General features: G+C 43.2%; 1 protein-coding gene across 5 annotated transcripts; it reads right to left on the minus strand.

Annotated features, from left to right (window-relative positions):
• Nucleotides 1-324: 324 nt before the first annotated feature.
• On the minus strand, nucleotides 325-23,721 carry nsd3 (nuclear receptor binding SET domain protein 3). Of its 5 annotated transcripts, none has more exons than XM_080434151.1 (25): nucleotides 23,306-23,721; nucleotides 20,033-20,880; nucleotides 19,650-19,910; nucleotides 19,211-19,373; nucleotides 18,457-18,611; nucleotides 15,078-15,728; nucleotides 14,758-14,962; nucleotides 14,555-14,655; nucleotides 14,215-14,260; nucleotides 13,728-13,858; nucleotides 13,100-13,225; nucleotides 12,869-12,995; nucleotides 12,523-12,723; nucleotides 12,224-12,403; nucleotides 11,216-11,362; nucleotides 9,418-9,574; nucleotides 9,068-9,270; nucleotides 8,844-8,956; nucleotides 8,171-8,317; nucleotides 7,487-7,609; nucleotides 7,280-7,396; nucleotides 6,889-7,030; nucleotides 6,642-6,748; nucleotides 6,310-6,514; nucleotides 325-5,175 (listed from the first exon to the last, which is right to left on the minus strand). In XM_080434151.1, exons 2-25 carry the CDS (start codon nucleotides 20,834-20,836, stop codon nucleotides 4,910-4,912), a joined length of 4,878 nt encoding a protein of 1,625 aa, XP_080290277.1. In that variant the 5' UTR covers nucleotides 20,837-20,880; nucleotides 23,306-23,721; the 3' UTR covers nucleotides 325-4,909. The 5 variants fall into 5 exon arrangements, with proteins under 5 accessions (XP_080290277.1, XP_080290278.1, XP_080290275.1 ...); XM_080434152.1 differs by having other exon boundaries at nucleotides 11,216-11,239; nucleotides 14,758-14,965; XM_080434149.1 differs by having other exon boundaries at nucleotides 14,758-14,965.
• Nucleotides 23,722-23,844: the final 123 nt, after the last annotated feature.

Below are 23,844 nucleotides of genomic sequence, written 5' to 3' on the forward strand. Positions count from 1 at the left end.
AAATTGCAAATACTCTTGTACTTACATGTACTTAGTTACTTTACACCACTGAAAATAAATGAATCACTGAAACATACAGGTAACTATATAATCAAGCGCTGCCGTGACGTTAAAATCAATAAGCATGGAAACAACAGCAGATGGCTACAAATCAGATCTCAATATAGCTGAATGCCCCTCCGACTCTGTAGTAGTGCATCAGATGGCCACGTCAGTCACGTTGTAGAGTCGCCATCTACCGGTCACCATCTACCCCATCCTTTGCAAATTCCCTAAATTCAAAGAATAGTTTTAAATGAATTGAGCAAGACAGGGACATTTCCACTGAGACAGAGTACAGCTTTATTAAAGTCAAACTTCAGGCATGTCTGAACTCCTTCAACTCAACTTTAGAATGAAAAAGGACAGAATCAATAGTCTCAAATAAAAAGACAGTCATGTACTACAAAAAGAGTGTTGTCCCAACAGTCACACACATTTAGAAGCAGAATTGTACAGGCAATAGCACGCCACAGTAACATGATCCTATGCAAGTTCAATGCAAACTATTTACAAGTCTTCAACAATATGCAGTAACACAGGTTGAACAGTAATCAACATGGCATTTTGTGTTCATCCACGTTTTAATCGAAGCAACACAGAGAGAGAGAGATATGACCCCAGTTAGATTGCAAATTACTGTAAGCAATTGCACTACATATAAAAAGAGATGAGTGCTTATGAAACCAATGTTGTTTAATTTCCAATGCTGTTCTCGGACAGCATGGCAATAAAAAAAAAAGACAGCAACACTGCACAGAGAAAAAAAAGTAATCACAGTGAACTGAGAAATACTGTTCACACATTGGGGGTGTGGGTGGGTGGGGGCTGGGGGCTGGCTTGGTTAGGGGGTTAGTCAGTTTTGGGCATAAAAAAATTTGCAAAGTTCTGGACATTTAGAAAAATATTTCTGCTTGTTAGCGTCCCTTAAATGAGAGCCACCACCATGCAGTCTTCTCAAAAGCATGGCCACTGCGCAATAATGAACAAAATAAAATAATAATAAAAAAAATAAAAAGGTATAATGCAGGATCCTATTTTAAGTAAATGTAATCATGCTGCACACAGTGACAGAGAAATTAGGCATAATACTGTTGTTTTATCAGCTGGCAAGGGCAGAAGAGAAATAAGACAGGCAAAAAACTAAACAAAACTAAAAATGTGTTCACCTGGTCTGGCGATGCAAAAATACAGGCTGTTAGTTTATGCAGAATCTCTTTGCAACAGAAAAAAAAACGAATAAAGATTTAAGCGGATACACAAATTAAAAACATTTGTCTTTAATTAAATTGACAAATGTATACTCTCCACCTGATAAGAAACAGAGTATAACCACTGACTCCTCTTTGAATAATTTCTTATTGGGAAAAACCAGTGCTCACCTTTGCGTGCATTTGGACAAGGCTTGGATACCAGTCAGACTGAAGACATAACGATCTAATTTCTAAATCACAGATATAGTAACCTCACTCACCCAATCCCTTAAGTCTAATAATTGTGAACATATGAATGTGTTGTATCAAAAGTAATAGAATAAATACAAAATAAAGAATGTCAAATAAAAGGAAATTCAAGTTTAACTCACACTGTTCATTCAAATACGTAAAAAAAAGTGCTTTAATAATGCACCCAGGTGATGAGCTGTGTTAAGTATGAAACAAAACACTGCTCATCTTAAATGTAAATTTGGCAAATTTAAGAGCAAAATCGAGTCTTATAAAGAAAATAAATCAAAATAGTCAATTTTAGTTTTCTTATTTGTCCTATAAGTCATGTACCGGTATGCATTAGGAAAAGTCTTAATTGATTTGAAGCGATTGGCATCATTTAACCCTGGTTTATGATGACTATGACTACCAATCACCTCAGGAGTCTCTAAGAAAGAATGTCTTTACGGACAGAGAACACAATTAGTCACATTAACAGAGTTATCAAAAGCACAGACTCTGGCATGATTACAAATGTTTTCTCCAATGATGCCATCATGAGTCCAGGCACATATATTGCACAAAACCTGAAAGTAATGGCAATATATGGCACTATTGAATTGCATTAGGACTGCCATCTCATCAGAATTCATTATTTTGCCAAGTAGATTTTCACACAGAGGGAATTTTATCTGATGAGTTTGGTGCGTTCTAATTCTATTAGTCTATTATTATTTACTTAGTGGATTCAGTCTTAGTCAACCAAGACTTTGTGCATCGATTAATCGAATACAGTTAATTATTTTATCCCATAGGCCTACTGATGAGTTATTTTGTGGAAAATGTGCATCTCTGGTTTGCACTAGATTTAAAGAGGTCCTTTTGCATTTCTTGCATGTAGACATCAGAACTTTTACAGATTTGTTGATTAAATAAACAAATCGATTAGCCAACAAATTCTATAACTATACTACTTGACTAATAAGTTCTTTAGTCGAGGACAGCCCTATATTGCTTTAACACCAATACAGCAAGTCATGATAAAGGTGGCTTGATCTATGACCAGCTGCTGTTACCAAATGTGGAATCATTACACGTACACAAAAGGGGAAAAAATAAAATAAAAATATTCAATGACTATACATACACATAAACATGTTAAAACTCCCCAATTTGTTTTTTATGTCCATTTCACTGCAGAGGGAGAGACTTTCCTCTACTGGTGTTTGAAACTGAAAATGGACTAGTATAAAATATGGTGCAATAAATACAAAAACATTGGCTTTGACAGATGAGGGATTAAAAACACTGTACATACGTTTGTAACATTATTTTTTACATTATACTGGAGTGCTGTATAACGGTATGTGTCCTACTTTATATAAAACCTAGCCGTGAGGATGCTCTCGAGGTCAGCCACTGCACTGAGAAAGAACGAAAACAGAACAAGGTTGTGACGGTGTGTTCTCTTGGTTGTACCTTGGACGACACAGAAGGAGTTAACTAAATGGAAGAAGAGGCTATAGCTAGGTTGGCAGTCATTCCAATTTGAGTGAAAAACAGCATTTAGGACATATCTATGCCTCAGAACTATGTCTAGCGCTCACAATGGTTGGATTTTTGACCAAGAGTAAGTTACAACACAGTTTAAATTTCAACATTACTACAGAGAAGAGGTATTTTTTTAAACATTTATACTTGCCATATGTTTCTTGTACGGTATATACATTTCTGTATATGTAAGACCTACCTAAATTGGGTAGTGATAAGCCGCATGAAAGTGCTTCAGAAAGATTTGGCAAAAAAGAAACAAAAAGAAACAAAAACAAAGCATTGGCGCTCACAGTACACAACATTACTTAAATGAAACTGCATCTGGGCAGTAGTTCTTACAGCCAGTCGTATGGCTGATTTCTACTTGACTGTGTACTGTGCCGTGTACCGGAAATAGCAGATCTGCAAACTCACAACATATCGTTGTCCGACGCATTGTGAGCTTGTATATCGGCTATTTTCGGTGTGTGACTCCAGTGCACAACTAAGTATAAATCACGCTATACTGAGGTGATCCCTTAAGGCTCATAGCAATACTTCAGACAGCACCAGTGATCATGAGCTGGGCCCCTGTTGTCTTCAAGTGCTTATCTAGTTAAATGACTGCCAGGGAAAAAAAGGGAACAGAAATTGTCAGACCCTTCGAAGTCAACAAACTGTATTTGTCCTCTTGTGAAAAAACGAAATAAAAAATAATAAAATGCGTTCAGCATTTCAATCTCGTTGGAGCAATCAACGTGACAAGGCTGCAGGTTGTCATCATCGCTGATTCGCTTCACCTCTCAATCCCTCCTATTCTTTAGTAGGCTACTTTACAATATAATGGGGCCAATTACGTATGTACACAGTGGCAAGTGAGAACGGCGATATGAAAAAAACTAAACAAACAAAATCACAAGGACGTCTGTAATGTCATACCATTACTATATACCATTATAATTCACCTTAATAGGACTATATTCACAAGGAGGTCTGTGTAATGTTTAACACCTAAAGAAATGTAATACACCACTCACCGAGATGAAGTGAGAGATAATCTGTCTGTAAACATTAACAAACATAGATACTGTATATAATTATATTCATCATCTATACTCATAAGTATATTAAAACCATGTCTAAGTAAGGTTGGAATGTAGTGTGATCCTGAAAGAAAAAAATTGCACAAATCTGTCCTTTCCCCTGCTCCTGTTTGTCAAGATAAATAGAATGACAGTTCACGTCTGGAGTGTCGATCGCTGTGTGAGTGTGTGTGTGTGTGTGTGTGTTGGGGGGGCTGGCTCTGCCATGTCGCTGTGCAGTAGAGCCATCTTGTGTGTGAGCTGCAGATGCCCGCCCCAGGAGTAACCGCAACTCACAGCAAGTAAACAAAGAGATGAGCAGCATGGCGCAGAGGTCGGGTGGGATGGGGGGGTTATTCTGCCATCTCCCCTCTGCCTCCCTCGACGAGTTCTTTCAAAAGTGCCGGCGACACACAAGATAATAACACTTAAAATTTCCACAGCTGTAGTAAGTGTCAAAGAAAAAACAACAAAGAAAAACAACCCACAATGGAGGTGGCTGGTCTAGGCTTTCGGGCCAGGCGTGACTGCAGGAGTGACTGCAGAGAGCGCCACGACCGTGGTGTTTGTGGTGACGCACAGAGGCAACGGGAAGGTGATGCCTCGTTAGCCTCCTGCTGGCACTCCAGACGAATGTGCGATCACATGTGTGTCTCAGTTGTGCAGCTCTGGATTCCATCTGCATTCGTCGAGAAAAGCACTGTAGTTCTCCTCATAGCGCGCGCGTCCTGATCAGGGGTGGAAATCAGGCTCTCGCCTACAGGAGAGCATTTTGACTGGGCGGGGGTGGGGGTCTGTGGGGGTTGGGTGTGTTGAGGTGAGGTACTCTCAGGCTAGCTGGGCGGACTCCTCCTCAGGCTCCTCTTTGACCCTGCCGGGGCTCAGGCTGGGGCTGGACGGCCGGGTGGAGTTGGCATTGGAACCCAGGGGACTGAGGGGGTTGTGATTGGAGCAGCAGAGGCGACCTTCCAGGGAGGAGGGCGTGAGGACCCCCGCTTCATGGTCCCGGCAGAAGGAGCGGGGGCAGAAGTCACAGAGAGAAGCGGCAGGGGCGCCGCACACACTGCAGTCGTGCCACGGGCATTCCCAACGGCCTGCCAACCGAGAGACAAAGGGGGTATATTATTTGGATACAGGCATAGATGCAATGAAGCAAGTGGATAAAATGCATCCCAATCATTCAATTAGGGGGATATGGTTTTGCTAGTCCACTGTTTGTCTTTTTAAATATAAACGTATCAACAGTTACATACTAGTTGTAATGCAGCAAGCAGCTTACCAAAGCCCTCCATATGAAGTTGTGTCAGATTCAAAACAGCAGTAATGACGTTTGCTTGACAGTGAAACATCACTTTACTCTTACTTTTACAAAACTAGAGCAGAACTCACTGATTTACAATATGGTTCAATGTGGGCATTTATAAACCTACAGCCACTGCTTTAAAAACGAATAATATCACCGTCCCATTATGAAGGGTCGAATTGTTTGCCCCCAGTTTTAAATTAACACATTTGTCTGGGGAACAGAAACCCCCCCCCCCCAAATTATCTATGTTTTTTGGGGGGGGGAGGGGGGGGGGGGTCTTAATGATAATATCATAGATAAAAAGTAGGCTAATATATATATTCATATACATATTTATTATATATATATATATATTTATTATCATTATTAATTATTATATTATGTATTTATTATATTTTCATATACATTTTATATGAACGCAGCTTCGCAGCTTCCTATATATATATATATATATATATATATATATATATATATATAATATAATAACGATTTCCTCTTCTCTTTGTCGTTGCCATGTGAGCGGTAGAATGACACTTTAGTCGTTATTTTAGTCTCAGATCTGTTAAAACAGTGAGGGACACAGCACTGCGCATATTGTCAAAACAAACACTTGGACCCGGAAGTTGTTCTGACGGGGCGCATACGTCACGGCTTCACAATAGAAATAGTGAAGATGGACAGGTAACAGGGAGAGAGAGATGGGGAGAGACATGCAGTAAAGATCGTCGGGAACGGGACTCGAACACGCGATGCACTGTCAGGTCCGGGCCCAAATGATCTATGTTAATAAGTTTTCCCCCACATTTTAAAACCTAATACATTTTATAACCAGATGCCTATCAATACAGGAACAACACTTTCTGCCAAAAGCTTCCATGCATGCACGCAAACCACACACAAGGCAAGTGCGTTTTGTCCATACCGTAGGGAGGCTTGGTGAGGTTGAGACACAGCAGGTGGTACGCTTTGGGACACTCCTTCTTATCGCACATCACTAGCTCCCCACCCTCACCACAGCAGAAGCAGAAGTACTCGTGTGTGTGTTTGCCTTCCGGACGCAGCTTCCTCTTCTTAGGCTTCAGTTTGGCGTTCCTGGCCTTCTCCTCCTTCTCCATCACCACAGCACTCTGGGAAAAAGAATAAAATTAGGTCAGAAGAAGAAAGAAAAACATGTTTCTTTCAAAGGTAATGCTCACACTGTCAATCAAAAGTCTGGTGGTAATTAAAATCAACAGTGAGTGAAGCTTTCCTCACCGTTGGCTGCACCCCCAGGAACCCGGAGCAGTTGTCCGCCCCGCAGTGGCAAGACGCTCTCCTGTTGCCCACACAGTGCAGATTGTAGTTGAATGTCAGCTCTGAGCCTGTGGGAGATGAGAGACGACTTTCACATAAAAACAAAGGCTTCTCTGCCACTGAGTGTGTACATGCATAAGATAAGAGGGATAAAACAAGCATGTGAAATAATATTGCTGAGTGAGTTGTGTGTGCACACGAAACCGACCGGCCTCGATGTCGCACAGGGCGAAGAATCCTATGCGAACGTCTCCGTTGACTGTCCATTTCTGGGTCTCACAGTTGGGGCTGCAGCTATGATTTATAAACCGAGAAGAGTTTCCTTTGGGTCCTGCATCTATCACACGATCCTGAGAGGAAAAGGGGAACCTTTAGTCCTCTTACCAGTATCAGGACTGCTGCTGCTGTAGTTTTCGATGTTACAACAGAGTTAATTGCATTTTGCAAATCATCTAACTCTGGTGTCCAACATATCAATTAGCCCCCCCGTTAAAGGAAAAAAATAAAACCCAAATTCCAGATCTCCAGAAACAAGGCCTATCGCCCTACTTTGATTAGGACATCTCTTCGTTATGCGTTGTCATTTTCCTCTCATTTACCTTAGTGAGAGTAAGCATGTAGAAGTTGGTCACGTGGTTCTCATGAGCGCGTTTGATCCGCTGCTGGGTCTCCTCTGTGTCTATCACCTCTCCCACATACTCAGTCACAAAGTCGCCCTGCAAGAAAAGCACATTTGAAAAATCAAAAACAAAAACAAAACCCTATGCATACTGGAGTGGTGACTTCTGACTGACCCTGACACTCACCTTCCTGAGGGCCTGGTTGGTCCGGAGGCCCCAGCCACGGCCCTCTGTCTTTATCACCTCCGTCTCCGCATAGAGACGCTTGGAGAAACACTGGTTCTCACAGCTATCTCCTGCTGGACATACCTGTAATGACAGCATAAGTACTGTTACCAAGCAGTCAAGTGTTGCTGTACTCCTTCACCTGCTCAGTGTTTTCATTTTCCTTCTCATTGAAACAGACAAGACCACAGAGAGGGAGACTGGGAGGCACAGGTAGCGTACCATATACCTGCATCAATACATTGCCTATTCGGCATCCTATATGTTGGCAAAACACCATCGCATGGATAAAAAGTCACATTCAAACTTGATTCGTCAATCCAGGGACTATTTTGGGCTGGACATTTGCTAGACACACGTGCTTTAAAATGTGTTTAAATGCATCAATAACATTACTTTGACAAAACATAATCACACAATGAAATTGCTATGTTTTGTGCGCAGCTATCGGAAGCAAGTTACAAGTCTCTTCATGTTGATTTTCATAATGTACTGAAATAAATGGCTTTCAAAAAAAGACCACCAGTATGGTCCTTTAACCAATAAGTATAGATGCACACCAATGTATAAGACTTTAATCCATATCTACACTTACTCATGTGACACATCTACATTCGTTGAACAATGAAAAACATGCACACAGACCTGTGGATGGCACTCGTACTGCAGCATGCGATTGAGACACTGGGACTCAAGGTTGCAAGGATGCTCGTCCGTTGATTTGCAGTTGCATCGAGGGATCTCCGACAGGTCAGCTACATGCACCTGCACTTTCCCCACTGGTTTGTTGGACTGTAACAGAAGGCACAACATCCACATAGTTAGAAAATTACTGAATCATTGGTTTGCAGTATAACCATAGAATGTTCCAAGGTCATGGAGAGTTTGCTGGCTTGTTTGTTACTGAGCACCTTGAAGACGTGGTGAAATAGATTTTTTGTTCAGTCCGAAACGGCGTCTCAACCAATCAGATGAAGAGGGCTAATGTTTGTGTATGTAGCCTGCCGCTCACGTAGCCCAAAGGAGAGAAAAACGAATTTTTCATTTCACCATGTGTTTTAGGCAATATTATCTTGATGAAGGATGGATTATTCATAAGGTGATATTACTTTGATGAAGTTAGAGGCTGGAGGTTTGTTACTAAGCATAGGATGTAGAGCATAGCGTAGAGCTTTTTTATTGAACACAAGTGTTATTATAAGTGTTTGTCATACATATTTTGAACATCTTTAATTTGTAGGGTCAAAGTTAGTTACTTAGCATGACGTGGTTGGGGGTGGTGGTTGGAGGGTGGAGGCTTTGGTATTGGTGGTATTACCTTGATGAATTTGTACGCCGGTGGTTTGCGTGAATTGCGTTCCTGTTCCAGAGCCTCTCTGCTCTCCCTCTGAGCCTTGAGCTCCTGGAACCTCCGGGCTGCCTCCTCTAGAGCTGGAACACAGAAACAAACCTCTCACAAACACATTCATCAGCTGTGTTCCACACCACTAACTCAGAAACAGTTATGAATTAACTCTCTTTTGACCGATGCGCAATAAATACCTTTCTTGAAAGTTTTGTTGATGTTGATCTGGCCAGTGGCAAAGTTCTTGTCGTTCTCCACGTAGGGGAAGACGCGACCTTGGTTGATCCAGTAGTAGTCATGTGAACCAAAGAAGAAGACGGGGAAGTCTCCAATGTCATGGCGGAGACTCTGGATGTTGGACGGCACCAGGCGAGGGTTGCAGATCTCTGCTGGCCACCACCTGTGAGAAAAAAGGCACCCAGACATTTCATTAAGGGAAGGAGAGTGGACAGGAAGGAATAGGCAGTGAGCATGAGTGTGGGAAGAACAAGGAAGAAAACAAGTGATGAAAAGATGTGTAAATGCTGCATTCTGGGCTCCTGCTCACCTGTAGTTGCCCAGTTTGACCCAGACTATTTGTTTGTAGTGAGGCTTCCTTCCTGCCCTGCAGTCACCACAGGACCATGCCCCCTCTGGCATTTCCATCTCCAGACACTCCGGGTGATATGAGGCAGGGCATGAGTCACAGCACAGCAACTTGCCTCCTGCATATGTGTGTGGATGTTTGTGACATAAACAATGAGTGTGCAGAAAAAGAAGCAGTATATAGTTAGATGATGCACCTTAAAAACTGGCCATATACTCTGAATCTTATTTGCAGACGCACCTCGGTTATGCATATAATAATTCTAGGCGCTCCAAACTAATTTGGAACTGCGAAAGCAAATTCTACAGGCAATAATCAACTTGTCAAGTCGGGGTTTCCCAGAATTAGCATTAGAACCTCAAATCGGGTAACCCCAGTACAACACTGGAGTCCTTGTAAAAATATATTTATTTAAAATAATTAGATAATAATTCATTTCATTTTAAATACACCCAATGGCCAAGAGCTTTCCGCAAGTACAGGAACTTGTATAATATACATGCAGCTTGACCACGTCTATTTATCAACGCCAAGTTTGATTTCTACCCCTTTTTAGCAAACAAAACATTATTTTGTCACTTTTTGCAGGTAGTACTTATCTAAAAAAAGATTTGGAACCCCTGAGTCTTAATTTCGGTTATAATTTCTTAGTTGGCACGTCTAATAATCAGATTCAGGGTACAGAACCAGGGCTAATCTACAATCAAAACATGCAGCAGCACAAGGATGAGACAGCCAGCAAGTTAACCATGGTCCATGGCAAAAAAGCTGACATGCAGTCCTGCCATCATAGCAAACCTTTCTAGTTCCACATCCTGCAAAGACCAGCTTGCATGGAATCACGTTTCAAACAAAAACTTCACTTGTCAAATTCTCCTTTTTTTATTTCAAGAAATGACAAGCGAGAATACAGTATCATGAAATGTTCATAACTAAAAAATTGAGGAACCTGACATTGTCGGTATTTACGAGCGCCTGGATTCAGGATGCACCGGTGTATGACCAGATGGTATGTCAACCGATATTATCACAATGTCCATGGTTTCATTCGCCCTCCGTCCTTAATTTCTTGTCTCTCTATTATCCACAAATAAAAGCCTAAAAATATAATATATGAAAAAGTGTATTCCATCCAAGGCAGGTCCACAATTGAAGGAATGGGAGTAGAAAAATGTCAGTCAGCAAAACAGAGGAGAGCTTGAGCATGGCCTGTCAAAGCCCAGAGCGAAATCAAAGCCCAAAGTGCTGAAGCAAAGATGCGGCATGCCTCTGGCAGCAATAAGCCCCACATACAACAGATAGAGTTATTTCAGTCTTGATAACAACACAAACATGGTGCAGTGTTGTTATCGCAGCCTACCTCTCCAATCAAACGCTCCCAATGGAAAATACAGTCAATGTGACGACTGTGCAACTAGCCCAGATTAAATGTTAATAAGTGATACAATTTTGACAGCTAAGTTCTCAGGCTGGCTGATTCACAACCATGTGAGGAGCAGCTTGATGTAAAGTGTAGGCCCGTCTAATCATATCATCTGCATAGATTAGGAGTTAGGGAACTTGGCCGAGGTTATTTGTGCGCCGCTCTTGTTACAATTAACTGCAGCAAAACAACCAGTTAATTCACTTAGCACTTCAAGGCTTCCAAATGAAAGATGCGATAAGGAGGGAAGTCAAATGAAAAAAACTGGGAGCAGGCACAAGCATAGACACACGCCATTGGGACGAAGCAGAGAAGATGAAGAAACGGTTCAGTTACCTTTCCCCACATTCTTTTTGGTAGCTGACGAAGAAGAGGGAATCATAGGTAATTTCAACTCAGCACGATTTGACTCAGTCAGAAGGTAGTGGGACTTAAAGGCATATGAACTTAATATGGTGTCAGTAAGGTCCTGCACTAACAGCCCTACACAAGACACACAGGAAGAGACGGGAGTGAGCCGCAATCAAACTAACATAACCGTGGTTTCACAAAAGAGAGAGAGAACACACACATACACTCGCACTCGCACACGCACACGCACAACACACACACACACACACACACACACACACACACACACACACACACACACACACACACACACACACACACACACACACACACACACACACACACACACACACACACACACACACACACACATACATTGTTAGAACACAGAGGAAAAACACAAATAGAAATGAAAAAGGCTTGTCCTGGGCTGATACAGTGCACTCAACTTACTGATAAATGTCCCGACATTCCAAAACAATAATCTATGTTGTGATGATTTGGTACTTAAATACTAGTCATTTGTTAAGTACTGTATCTTCTACTGGCCATCATCACCAGACAGTACATTTGTAAATATGAAGTGCAGTGTAACAGACCTGTTCATCCTCCATTAACATTAGTAACATGACATAGAACAAATATCATATTTCACAGCACTGCTGGTATCAGGAATAGAGCCTGGACAGATTTTTGGCTTCGATGGCGAATTTTGGAGAGTCCAAAATAGGGACACCAGGTTGAAAGTGAATAAAAATCAGGGCACAAATAATGTCTGGTATATCGGTCTGGCTCTACTCAAGGCCAACAATGCTAAAGATGAAAGCTATTGCAGTATAATAAACAAAACATCTGAACCAGTGAGTTTTTCATCCATCATATGTTACTGAATGATTAAAAACATAGAAATGAAAAACACAACAGGACTATGTTACAGTCCTGAACTGGCCCTGTTGGAGAGAGTTAGTTAAGTGTGGGATGACGTGAGCTCACCTCTGGCACAGAGGAAGCACCATCCCACGTTGATGGGTGAGGACTGGACGCCATTCCGCTTGGTGCTGCCGTGGTTGCTGCAGATAATGATGTGAGGCGTGAGCGCCATGCTGCCCGCTGCTATGCAGCTGTCGCCCGTGTGATAGGCCACGGGGCAGCGGATGCAACGCATCATGCGCCCTGGGGGACAGAAGGGAAAGAACCAATTTTTTCCCACATCGTGACACCTCCGTTGCATAAGTTTGCTTATTTCCCTGAGCCATGTCTATAAGGCAGCACTCATGCCCATAAAATGTTACCTTTACTGGCACGCTGCAGGTCTCTCTCCAAGCAACAGGTAGAGCAGCTGTGCTGCGGGCAGCAAAACCCCCCACCTGAACTGCTGGTGGTGCCCGGGAGTTTACGCACACAGTCCTCGTGGTAGAAACAGCCACATCCTACCACAGAGCAGCGCGTCACCTCCTTTCCTGAAGCTTTACAGCTAAAACAAGAATGATTACCTATGGGGAGAGAGGGCGAGAGATACAGGGCTAAATAGAGCCACACAGTAGGAATTCCACATCTAAGTGTCAGTTGAATTGTTGCGTTGTGAATTATGTGCTGTTGGGGTGCGGATATGTTGAGGGTCCCATCATCATGTCTCACCGTTCTTACACTCCAGACAAGTGAACTTGCCATCGGGAAGAGACGTCAGGCCCAGACACTCCAGGTGAAACTGCCTGCTGCAGTCGCCTTCACACGCCACCAAACCGTCACCATACACCTCACAGATCTAAACAAACGCACACACCACAATCAAAACCTCATAGAGACACGCGTATATATGTGTATAATCATTAATGGGAGGTTGACAACGTGACATTGTGCAGCGGTCACCTGGCATACGGTGTCTCTCTTGCCAGTGTTGCTGCCCTGACGAGACAGACTGGAGTCCACTGACTGAGTGTCTGAGGCATCAGCGTCTGCTGCTGCTGGGCTATCCAGACTCTTCCCAAATAAACCCTGGACACGAGAGAGAGAGAGAGAGAGAGAGAGAGAGAGAGAGAGAGAGAGAGAGAGAGAGAGAGAGAGAGAGAGAGAGAGAGAGAGAGAGAGAGAGAGAGAGAGAATTAAAGCAAAATAAAATCTCACGACAAAATGTGTTGTGGCCAAGTCCTAATGAATGTGAGATTTGTGAAACAGTGTTAACGGACACCCCCATACTAAAGCTGTGTTCCCTAAACAATTAACACAATATGTACAATTATGTTTTAGTAATATTGTTCCTGCTGTTCTACATACTGCTAAACAGGTGAAGAAATCACAGATTGAGGCTTTAACTATTGCTAGATGCTCTAATCTTAAAAAAGTAACCGAAAATAGCCCATCTACAAGCTCTCAATGCGTCTATTTTCAGAGTGCAACGTGCTTCCATAGAAGACATGCTAGCTTCTATGGAATCCAAATGACTGAAATCAGTCGTGGCGACTGAGAACTGTGCTGTGTGCTTTTTTTCTCAGCCCACCTGGGAATCGTTTAGGCCCCTGGAGTCGGAGTCGGAGGTATCTCTATACTGAGATGAAGCCATCTCCACATCCGTTGACGCCCTACTCCGCTTCTTCAGCGGCTTGCACGCATCCGAGATCTCACTGGCCCCTGATCATTACACAAAGGATGACAAAAGAATACAATTATGCATATTTCAGAGATATCTATACACAGTATAACATTTATTATACTTTTTAGAATTTATAATGATAACTATAAATAAATTAACACCCCAGGTTTTACTGTGTACAGAGGTGCTACCTGAGAGAGGGCAAGAGAAACTAACCACATGAACCCCATTGTCCCTATTGAGCATGTCATAAAGATTCAGTGAATATAGAAGATCTACAAGCTCACGACGTGTTGCAATGTGACGTGTTGTGAGCTTGTAGATCCCGGTCAATGAAGTACGTAAATACGTAGGTTTTTAGTAGTTAGAAGAACAATGATGTTTGAACAATCACCTTTCTGTGAGCCTGTCCTCAGCATTGTCTCAGGAGCCATCTCAGCCTGTGATGAGGTTGCACCAGAAAGATTTTAGGGTGATTCCAGATCAGTGTCACAAAAGTGCAAGGGCAAAAGGCAGAAAAGAAGACCACTGAAATATCCCTGAATATCTTTTCATTAAACAACTCAGGGGCAACTGGTAATAAAGCATACATATGACTTCTCATGGAATGTAGATTTTTACACCAATGACTTTGAGCACCCATCCTCAGAGTGCAGAATTTGCCCCAACAAAATGGCATTTATTTCAAATATTGCATCAGATTAGCATGATGACCTTCAGGGTGTTAACGGTACCTGCTCCTTTTTGGTTTTCTTCTTAGGGACTGGGTCGTTGCCTCTCTCTGACTCAGACCTGCTCCTGACCGACCGCCGCTGCTGTTTCCTCTCCTGAGAACCTGAAAACAAAGAGAGTGTGCGAGAAGAGAAAGGATGTTGGTCTGATTAAGATGCTAATTTGCTCAACAGTCCACCATGCCAAATGCCTGCGTGTTCCGTACTTGGCGAACTGCTGTGGTGAGAGCCAGGAGAGGAGGTAGGCTGTGTGCCTCCCTCCTCGCTCCGGCGGCTGGCTGGGGAACCTCTCCTCTCCTCCCCTTCCTCCTCAGCCTCAGCCTCAGCCTCAGCCTCAGCCTCAGCCTCAGCCTCAGCCTCGTCTCCATCTTCCTCTTCCTCTGGACTGGGCTCAGGTTTAGCTCCACATTCCTGCTGTGTAAAAATGAGGAACACACTTATATCAATGTTGTTGTGTATCAATGTGTACATGGTGTCCAACACCATCTTGAAACGTCAACCATAACCTGGCCTGGCTCACACCTACCTCAGGTGAGCAGTACCCTAGGTCGGGCTGCTTGGTCTCTCCCTCCACCCTCTCTGTCCTCTCCTCCGCTTTTTCTCTTTTCGGCGAGGGGACAACTCTCTTCTGCAGGAGAGGCCAGTCACACTTGGTGATCTCCACGTTCAGCTTCTTCATGGTGATGGAGAGAGGTAGCAGCTTTCTGGCCGCCGCCGTCTTCCAGGCCCTGACTGGTGGCGGAGACTCCTGCCGCCCCCCCGACTCTGAGTCAGCTTCCTGGCTTGGGGAGCTACCACGGCCGGTGTCCCCCCTCTGGTTCTTCTCGCCATCCGGGGCCTGGGTATTAGCCGGGTCGTTGGCGTTGGGGATGCTGCACTGCCTTCTGGGGAGCTGTCTACGTGGCTGCTGCTCCCTGTCTGGCGACGCAACCCCGGCATCTTCCTTCTTGCCAGCTGAGCTACTGCTGCTGGAGCGCTGCTGCCGGACCGCCGGAACACGTCTGTCAGTCCGACTGCCAGTCTTCTTGGTGGTTGAGGGCTGATTGGGGTCCGGGTCGACATAGATGAAGGTGTAGTTGTCAATGCGTTCCTGCCGCGTCATCAGGAAAGCGTCCTCGGCATGGCCCACACCCACCTCCCACTGGGCACGCTCTTTCTGAGGGATGGGTTTCTGCAGCTGGGGTAGAAAGCACGCAATAGACACACAATGGTGCTGGTAAATCTCTTTTATTAAATCACGTGTAGTTGTTGCTAGAGGCAGGGTCAGAAATCCAACGAGAGTGGGCAGGAGTGGGCATTTGTTTGGTTGTGCTTTTGCCTTGAAGCACCCTAATTAGGAAGGCATCGGGCAGGTTTGAAGAGCTTGCCACTTTTTCTTATTTTTGGTGGTAATCCTGAGTGGGGGCATGCTTCAGTGTGTTACAGATGGTTGTATCTCTGGTTTTCTGTGACTCACTGAGTTTAGCGTTTCAATTTGCCTCGAGCTTGGCAAGCCATCGAAGACTAGCTAGGCTACGTAGAGATTGTTACCCAGAGATAGGGGGTCAGTGTCTCTCTTTCTGTACAGCTTACATTCAGTGTGCATCAAGCAGAGCAACTTTTTTTGTGTATGATATCATTTTATACGTTCTGTTTTGTCACTTTATTTTGTGTACTGTAGCTCAAATAAACACTTAGATATACAGGAACTTGTGGTGCGTGACCAGTTTGTGTGGTGGGACCTGCACTTCACTTTTGTTAGGTCACTAGTGGGTTGCTACTTAGTCAACAACATTTGTATGTAGTGGTTGACTGCATTACGACATTTTGTGCTGTGGTTGTTGGGTTAGTCTACAGCCCACTTTTAGTTTGGTCACTTGACTGTAAGACGTGCTGCTGTGTTTGATTGTGCTATTTAGTGCTGCTATTTAGTGCAATTTAGTTCTGCTAAATAGTACTGCTCTTGAGTTCATTTGTGACCTTTCTTTATCTCCGCCAGGCCGCAGGCAGAGGTTGGAGATTATTGTTTTCACCAGTGTGACTGTGTGTTAGAATCTCTGCAGCTAATTTTAGAAATGACTTTTTATATTAAACTCTTAATGTGAGACATATGCACTATAATCATAGTTCTAAAATCCCTATTGTTTGTTTTTGTTCTCGCATGTTGAATGAGCGACATTTAACTTTAACAGCCGGTTAAAACACAGCCAATCTCAAGTGCACACTGCCTGCTTAATACCATGGTGGTTTTCTTTAGCGAGGTGAAACGCAAACAAAAGCCACCAGGAAGTTGGATGTGGAACGTCATCTGTGTGGAGCACGTTTGTGGCCATTATCGGCAGGGACGGTAAGAGAGTCGACGAAAATGTACTCAGTCTGCAACGCAGCGCACAATCCTCTGATTTAATGCAACCAAGACAGTGCCTGTCTCAACTGGACAGCTACGCTGGAGCTCTACAGGGGCGGGGGAGGTGACACTCACGCACGGCTAGTCTCAATGCCACAGTGAAATAAGGATAATATGTATAGTCCAATCAATAAGTCCAATTTAAGTAAGTCAAATACTTTGGACCCGTGCTACCCTTTTACTTTGTGGTTAGGCTTGCATGAGGTTTGGAAGCAACCTGATTTTAAGTTGCTGAGCTCATCAGAGCTTTTGACTTGTTGTTGCATTGTTTTGGTCTAAACCTCTTGTTTGTTGATGTGATTTCACTCTATTAGGCGGTTTCTAATAGAGCCTGGGCAAGCTGCATCCGTTTTCCTATTGGAACTCATAAGTATGTGTTACACAGTGAATAAGTTGTATGGTGATACTATTGTCAAAGTGAACTCTGTCTAACGGTATTAAGGGTGAGGGTGTTATCGGCCCATGTGTGTCCTGTATTTGAATTGCACTTCCTTCTCTCTGTCAAACTCCGCCCAGGTTGTACTACACCTGATTCCCAGATCAAGTGCACCTGGCCAGGTGATTAAGAAAAAATCTCCAGGTTTCTGCTGCAGAGCTTCTGTAGCCCAATGCATACTACACAAGCGAGCCACGGAAGTGTCCGTGGCAGTATGAAATCCACCTTTTTTTCCGGTTCGGGGAGCCCAGTCCAACCGAACTAACATTGGTTGTTCTAGTGTAGTATGCAGCTAACTTGACATGGGGAGAGCTGGACAGTCTTGTTGCTGCTCAGTATCGGCTTTTTATTTAGTGTTTCTGTGACATTTCGACTGTTGTAGTCTTGTTTTAGTGTCTTGGTTGCTTGTATGTTAATAAATCCTATAGCATGGGTATTCTTAACACATCCACCGCCAGAGGTTAATCTCATAATAATGTACTCACCTGCCAAGGTGTTTTTGTTGTTTTTTTGTTTTTTTCATGTCGCCATAGATCTTGTTAAAATCCTTAAGATTGAGCCGTGAACGGTCTGTTTACGTCCGCGAGATCTCCCTGTATCTCCCAGTGAAGACCGCATGTCAAACGGACTTCCATGACTGTAGTTAGAGCGGATTACGTTAAACAGTGAAATGCGAGGAGAAAAAACTACAGGAAGAGAATTGAGTTTCAGTTTCGTCTGTAGAATGGGAGCGGGCGTGATCGTCGAAACCGGATCCCAAATAATTCTATTTCCTGTCATCAAACCGGAAACGGAAGTGGATCAAAAAAATTCCGAAAGTGCACCCGGACCGCGCATGCGCGAAAAGACCGCAGCCCGTAGGACTACGGGCTCGGCGCTTAACCGTTGGATTTAACGGCCCGTAGAACTACGGGCCCGGCGGTAAAGGTGTTAAAGGTGTGAGTTGTACTTTGGGTCAATGGTGGAGTGTTATTCGCCCCATAGGGCCACCCAAGGGCAAGATGAAACAATTTGCAATAGAGTTCTACATGCCTGACCTTAATATGATATTCCTAATCTGCTATTAAGTGATGGTATATACACCTTGTGTTTCTCAGCAAGGTTTGAGGTCTTGCGCAGTGTCTCAGCCTGCAACTCCTCAAACTGGTGCTCTCCCTGGTACAGGACGATCCTCTTCTCGTGGCTCCATGCTCGCTCAGCCACACTGCCAAAGAACTGGACATGATACTCCCGATGACCTAAAAAGACCAGAGAGAAAATCTGGTAAACACACTGTACACGCACAGTAAAATCCCAAGTGTTAACTCTGACCTGTATTTTCACTCAGATTTTCTGTGTATGTTATATGTCCGCACATGTCGGTAGTCAATTCATACCTCTGTATAACAGATAATACAGGTAATACTACAGAATACTTACAGGTGGTTGCTGGGAGTGTGTATGTGTGGTATCTCTTAATAAGGCGGACAATGAATGTACTAATGATGTCTAGTATTATTTGGTGGCCCTTTTGTGCGTTTCCAGTGTCTGTGATCTTGTTTTAATTACTTTTTTTTTGTTGATCTGAAACAAGGCTAAAAGATGTATATCATGCAAAATCATGTGATGTGTCATTATCATTATGTGAATATGTCCAGCTTTCGTTCCACCTACAGTCACCAGGTGGGGATAATTACTAAGTTGTGTGTGTATATAAAGATGTGTATCACTTTAATCCTGAAGATCCATAAGGATCGAAATGTCAAAAGATATGGAGCATACATAAGTAGATGGCTTTTCTAACATGTATGGTATCTCCCCATGGTTTTATATGTATCGTATGCATGCAGAACGTTACCTCTGGTGTTGATGCGTGTGTGGACTTTCATCTGGGGGTCTGAGGAAACCATGCAGGGCCACCAGGGGAACGTGCCCACCTTGGACCACACCAGATCTCCAATCACAAACTCCTTACAGAAGCCTGTCTCCTGGATCACTGAAGGGTGATGAACCTTTGAGACCTAAAGGAGAGAGTTAAGAACGTATTCTTATAATAATCCCAGAAAACAAACTACCTGATAGTAAAGGTGTCCCCCACCAATGATAACTAACTGTAGCATAGATTTATTAATTTTTTACCTTTGATTTATGCCATAAAAGTCATACATTCCATCATTTGGTAAATAACCTCTCTACATTCTATCCGTTTTTGCATATGAATTTCATGGATAAGTTAGTTTTTTTCATGTGGTAGTTGACAAGCACATGGTATGGAGAATGGACAAAGCATCTCTTGCCTTTGGTGTCTTTGGCTCAGCTTTGATAACAGTTTTCTGAGGCATCTCTTTCTGAGGCGTCTCCCTCTGAGCCACAGGTAGTTCTCTGGGTTGAGGCTCGATGCAGGTGTCCTCTGCCTGGTCCGTGGGACCTCCCTGTGACTGTCCCGGATCCAGACCCTGTTCTTGGACCTGCTCTTGCAATCGCACACTCTTTTTCCTCTTCTCCTTCTTCCTCTCATGTCTGCGCTGTACCTGCGTGACCTCTGTCCTTTGAGACTCCTGTTGAGGATTTAAAAAATAACAGAAAATGTGATGTGAGAACATCACTCATCTGTACTTCTCTACGCTGATTTCACTTATTTTAATCATCTATGATTGTAACTTGGACATGCACACGCTACCTGCATCTCCTGTAGCAAATCCCCACATAGAGCAGATTCAAATAGTTCTTTGCCATTCTGGTAGGTCTTTATGATCTTGAGCTTAATTTCCGGTGAGCTGGTTTTCTTCAGCACACTGCTGGGCACAGCGGATGGGGCATGAGCTGGCTGAGAAGAGGGGGTACTGTCCAATAGTGAAGGGGGAGGGCTGGTGGAGGGCAGGAGTAACGGGGGAGGTGGAGGAAGTGTATGGGTCATAATGTGTGGCGTTTGGGCAAGGGAGGACATTGGCGGAGGGCTTTGAGGGTGAATGTGTGGGTGTGCATGCGGATGAGGCTGTAGATGAGGTGGGTTTGAGTGGTAGTGGTGCGCATGGTGGTGAAGAGGGTGATGGTGGAGGTGTGGGTGGTGCGAGGGTAGGGGAGGGGACACGGGCGACAGGCGCCCGTCCTGGAGACCTGGGCCTCTCAGCACCGTGCTCTCTCCTGGCATGAGACCGTGGTCTCCGTAACTCCGTATGGTGCCGTAGCCATTGGCGGAGCCATTGGGGTACTGAGAGTACATGGAGAACTTCGTCTGAGGCTCATAGAGGCCCAGGCCCGGAGGGTAACCATTGGAGACATGGGGCATGTCCTCCGAGGCAGAGGGCGGGTACGAGAACTCTGCGTCCAGGGCAGCATCGTAGGAGGGCCCTCCATCCTCACCCGGATCACTGCCGGTGTCGTAGGTGCCCTCCTGTCGGATGTTGGCTGAGTCAATGAGCTGAGGGGGTTGCTGAATTGTATTTCCCATGATCCCTTGCATGAAAGAGAAGGAGAAATCCATTGTTGTGCTCCTGCATCCTTAACTGTGTTTTTCTCTGACTGGACCTGCAGGATGAGTGATATACAACTGACTGAAAAGAAAAGCACCATACTCCAGCATCAAAGATGTCAACACTATATCATCTATACGGTATATATTTCTATACGTCAAGGCAAGCAAATTATCTTAATTGCTTTTATCTAATATAATGTTTATCACAAAAATATTCAAGGTAAGACAATCAATCATTAAAGCCTAGAATTTAGTTTTTATGCACCACATATCTGGAACAAACTGCTGTCTGCTGCCACTCTTATTTCTTCAAACAATAACTAAAGACCTTTCTATTAGTTATTTTTTATTTTCTCTTCTGCACTGTAACTGGATCTATTATTTTTTACTTATTTTGTTTTATGCATCCTAATGAATAAAAACAAAACAATCATGTTATAATTGTGTTTCCTTTGCTTGATGTTCTGTGTAAAGCACATTGAATTGCCAAGTTGTTATGTGTTATCATGTGCAATTCTCCTCAGTCCCTAGTAATATAGTAGTAATGTAGTTACAATAGTGGTGTAATGTTATTACTTAGCATTGAACATGTAAGAAAACTGGTGTCAATCAGTCATTTGTGGCTCAAAGAGCTGTGTCAATTAAATATCAACTCAAAATTGGGAGCAACAGGATCTATATTTTTCCAAAGACAAATGATATTATCTCATCATATTACTAATCATATCATAGTGATACTACTCGATGAATTGAATACACAGGATCACAATGGATACAAACCCTTGGGGCTTTTTGTGCTATCCTTTTAGCATCATTGTACAATCGTACCAATGTACTATTTGCAAACTAATAGTTTACAGTTAATAAAATAATCAGTCAATCAAGCCAACATGGTACATTAGCTCTCAGGACTCGAAACGAAAACAACCTAACTAAAAAAACAACCTTTAGTTATTTGCTGCTGTGGGGGATAATATAGCCTCATACAATATAGAGTCATTTATCTTATTTTTCCACAAAAATGCTATCAATAGGCCTATCAACAAAACAGCTGAGTGGATGCTTTGCTCTTTGAAATTCTTTGAGTTGTGTGTGTCAGAATTCTTCCGTGAGACCCATTCAAATCCCTGTTAAACGTGTAAATACCATGTCAATACTAGTCCTTTGATCGCAATGCTACTGAACAGACCCACTAGGCCAAGGGTCTTCAACAGGGGGTCCGGGAACCCTAGGGGGTCCCCAGAGTTACTACAGGGGGTCCTCCAAATCTTTGTGTGATAGGATTCTGAGGGGAGTGAGGGCCTGAGGGGAACATTAGCCAAAAATAGCTGATCTACAAGCACACAACGCCTCGCAGTGAGCTTATAGATCTGCTATTTTGGGCAAAAAGTACATAGCCCAAAGGTCAAGTTTAGTATGGAGGCTTTAAGTGGTCTTAAAATACACAACATGAATTAATAGAGAAGCTAATGTGTAAAAAATAAAAATAAACAAAAAACATTAATGTATACACCATTGATGACAGTACTGTCAAACAATGAAGCTATCAATTAAAAGGTTTAATCTGCGACAAAATTCTATACAATATGTAGTGGTGGGGGTCCCTGCTTCATCTCTCTCTCTCAGCTAAGGGGTCCTTGGGCTGAAAAACGTTGAAGACCCCTGCACTAGGCAGCAGGCTGCCTTCCTTCCTTCCACACGACGATGTAAACACCCATGGTGTCAAAGCTATGCACCATCTTAGTGCGTTTGGGGATATTTAGGCATAGCTTCACTGTTACAAACATTTACACACATTTTAACATGTGTTGTTACGTTTGGAAAATGACTGCGCAGACAAAAATGTTTTCACTGTGGAACTGGTGGCTAAGGCAACAGCTACCCTGTTTATTATACAAAACATACGTTTTGTTATCTTCTTCCTCTTTAAAACATGTATGAAAATGTGGATGTGGTTGTTCTTGAGGCTGGCACTATGGCGACATGTTGCAGAGATTTGCGATGTATATAAAAGGGAAAGGAAACACAAGATGAAAAAAGGCAGCTAACATTAGCTATATGCTACATTGACAATATGGCTGCCTTTTTATCCCTTTAAATCAAATTTGTCTAGCGTGATTATAACCTCCATCACTGCTTTGAAAGGAAAACAAATGTTAAAAACAACAAGCAACGACTATACGCGGTCTACGAAAACAAGCCCTAAAGAAACGAGCCCTTCGCCCTTTGAAACATATACATTGGCTATTAGAAAATAGCCGATCTACAAGCTCACAACGCGTCGCGATGCGACGCGTTGTGAGCTTGTAGATCGGTTATTTTGAAGAAAAAAGATACCTTGAAGATTTTTTTTATTCGAATTCACTCGTATATCCATGCAGCAATAAGACAGTAAACACGCTTAGATCCCTAGAGAAAAAGCAAGCAAAACGGAGCACAGTAAAGATCAGATGCTGTGAAATAATAAAATGTCAATACCTTCAGTGTGTCCCATTCTAAACACATACACCAGGATACCGTTTCCGCGTGCAATCTGTATAAAGTGTAAAAAATAAAATAAAAAATAAAGATCGCAGATTATGGACCGCGGGCCTCTTCGTTTTAACGCTATTCTGAATAGATAGATGCTGGGGGGTGGGGGGTTAACGTAACTGATCGCTACCCAATCCCATTGCCTGCCTCTTTCCTCGATCTGCAGGAGCTAAAGCTACAGGAGCGTTTGGTAGAATCTCTTGGTGGAGAGAGGAATGTCCAACTCTCGCCCCCTATCAATTTATATATATATATATCTATATATCTATGATCTATCTATATATCTGTCTACCTATCGACCTTTGATTCTGTGCTAGTCTACTATTTGAACAGATCTAGCTCCCTCTTCCTCCAGCTAACAAAAGCACCCTATAGCTGCTGCTCCCCTGCTACGGGGCCTTGTACTCCGCTCAGCGCCAAATCACAAGCACCCGATTGGACTGTAGGTGGAGGGGGTCTTCTTCATCAGATCCACCATAACGTGT

Source organism: Gymnoscopelus braueri, assembly GCF_963280865.1.
Source record: "Gymnoscopelus braueri genome assembly, chromosome: 7".
NCBI classification, from domain to species: Eukaryota; Metazoa; Chordata; class Actinopteri; order Myctophiformes; family Myctophidae; genus Gymnoscopelus; species Gymnoscopelus braueri.

Bases quoted from the DNA above. Each gene is read 5' to 3' on its own strand.
- nsd3 (XM_080434149.1), bottom strand. From the start codon at position 20,836: ATGGATTTCTCCTTCTCTTTCATGCAAGGGATCATGGGAAATACAATT. The intron at 14,656-14,757 runs GTACGGAACACG...CTTTGTTTTCAG, and splicing joins TCACCACAGCAGTTCGCCAA to GTTCTCAGGAGAGGAAACAG. The intron at 6,515-6,641 runs GTGAGGAAAGCT...TCTTTTTCCCAG, and splicing joins TCCTGGGGGTGCAGCCAACG to AGTGCTGTGGTGATGGAGAA.